This window comes from Aplysia californica, unplaced genomic scaffold, assembly GCF_000002075.1.
Source record: "Aplysia californica isolate F4 #8 unplaced genomic scaffold, AplCal3.0 scaffold01503, whole genome shotgun sequence".
Taxonomy (NCBI): domain Eukaryota; kingdom Metazoa; phylum Mollusca; class Gastropoda; order Aplysiida; family Aplysiidae; genus Aplysia; species Aplysia californica.
The window spans coordinates 72,145-73,841 of record NW_004798773.1 but is presented as its reverse complement, the minus strand read 5'-3'; the positions used below and the strand labels follow the sequence as shown (position 1 = coordinate 73,841).

At 49.1% G+C, this 1,697-nt stretch overlaps 1 protein-coding gene across 1 annotated transcript; it reads right to left on the bottom strand.

Moving 5' to 3' along the window:
- Nucleotides 1-299: 299 nt before the first annotated feature.
- On the bottom strand, nucleotides 300-1,325 carry LOC101851556 (lactosylceramide 1,3-N-acetyl-beta-D-glucosaminyltransferase-like). Its single transcript, XM_005112951.1, has one exon. The coding sequence runs from the start codon at nucleotides 1,323-1,325 to the stop codon at nucleotides 300-302; it is 1,026 nt and encodes a 341-aa protein (XP_005113008.1).
- Between the last annotated feature and the right edge of the window lie 372 nt (nucleotides 1,326-1,697).

Here is a 1,697-nt window from a genome sequence, read left to right as displayed (position 1 = left end):
ATTAATAATGATAAAAACAGTAATAATAGTAATAGTAATAAAAGCAATATAAGAAAGAAGACAGTAATAACAAAAGTAATAATGATGATGATGACGACGACGACGATGATGATGATAATGATGGTGATGAAGATAATGATGATGATGATGATGGTGATAATGATGATGATGATGATGATGATGATGATGATGACGACGACGACTATGATGATGATGATGATGATGATGATGATGATGATGATGATGATGATGATGATGATGACAATGATGGTGATGACAACGACGATGAGTCACTCCGGTCAGTGCACAAAGGTGAAGAGAGGATGAGACAGGAGCGTGGCATTGACCGCCCGCCCACACAGAGCCGTAATGTACACGTCCTCCAGCCACACGGCCTTGACCCTGAGTGAAGCCTCGTACAAAAGTCTCACCGTCTTGACGGGGTAGCCCAACACCCCGCCTAGGGCAAACTTTGGCCACGTATCTTCCGCGTACTCTTCTCGGGATATGAAATATTTGGAACTCTCCCGCCGGATGAGTTTGGAATTCTCCACCACGTGACCTAAGATGAAGTTGTCCCTCCCCCGCCCCACGTGACGTATTGCCTGCACCAGGTTCATGACGTCAACGCCCACGTCATCGTCCGTTCTGATGACGTAGAGCGCGGTGTGGCAATACGTGCTCGTCCACTTGAGCATGGATACAGCCTTGAGGCGGATGTTTCTGTAGATATCTGGGAAGTTTTCCAGAACCATGTCCTGGTAGTTCCTGGCCTCTTTGTAGATCTGAGCCCTGGTGTTGTTGGCTCGCTTAGAGTGACCGGGCGGGGAGCCCAGGAAGAACAACAAGGACGCGTTGTTTCCAGGGTTTTTCGCAAATGTGGCCAGACTGGATCGCCGTACTTTTCGTCTCCGCTGGAAGTTGGAGGGCGCGGACGGCACGCTGAAGAGAAAGGTCACGTGACCCGCCTCGCACGTGCGCTCTGGGGTGAGCAGGTAGGTGAATGGGTGAGGGTTGATCACGGGCCTCGCGAGGAACTCACGGAGTGAAGGGTGAAGGGTCGTGACCTCTGAAATGTCCGGCATGACCCCCGAGGTCGGAGTTCTCTCACGGCGCGGCCTTGTTGCTCCAGCGTGTTGGTTCAAACCTCGGGTGTCGTCATCGTAGGTCGCGTCACTGAGCAGGTCTGTGTGCCTGGGACTTCCGGTCTGTGTGACGTGGAGGAGAAGGAGAAATGACGTCATGGCGCTACAACAGATGACCAGGAAGGTGACGTTGTGGAGGTGGCGGGTGGGGGCACAGCGGCTCATTGCTGGTGACGTCATGTCGCTACCTATCCCAGGGATGCCACTTTTCCGCTTTTTTTTTCGCTTTTTCCCGCTTTTTCCGATATTTTGATCCTGATCCGCTATTCCGTTATTGAGATCGAGATAGAATCTATAGTTGGAAAAAAATTGGGTTTCAAATTTATACATGTACATGTATTCATATTTATGTTAGCGAGACCGTGGTGCGTGGATTTTCAGCTATTTAAAAAAATGTTGAGTGGCATCCCTGCTATCCTTCCCAGCAAAAACCTAGCACCAGCAGGGGACACAGAAAACTCGGAAACCCTACTATAGTCAGTTCTTTGGTAATAATAATAATAAATAGCTTACGAAACACACAAAACGAGCGGAGATCCGAAATAAACTAGA

Excerpts from the sequence above, each read along its gene's own strand:
- LOC101851556 (XM_005112951.1), bottom strand. The coding sequence starts at position 1,325 with ATGACGTCACCAGCAATGAGCCGCTGTGCCCCCACCCGCCACCTCCAC.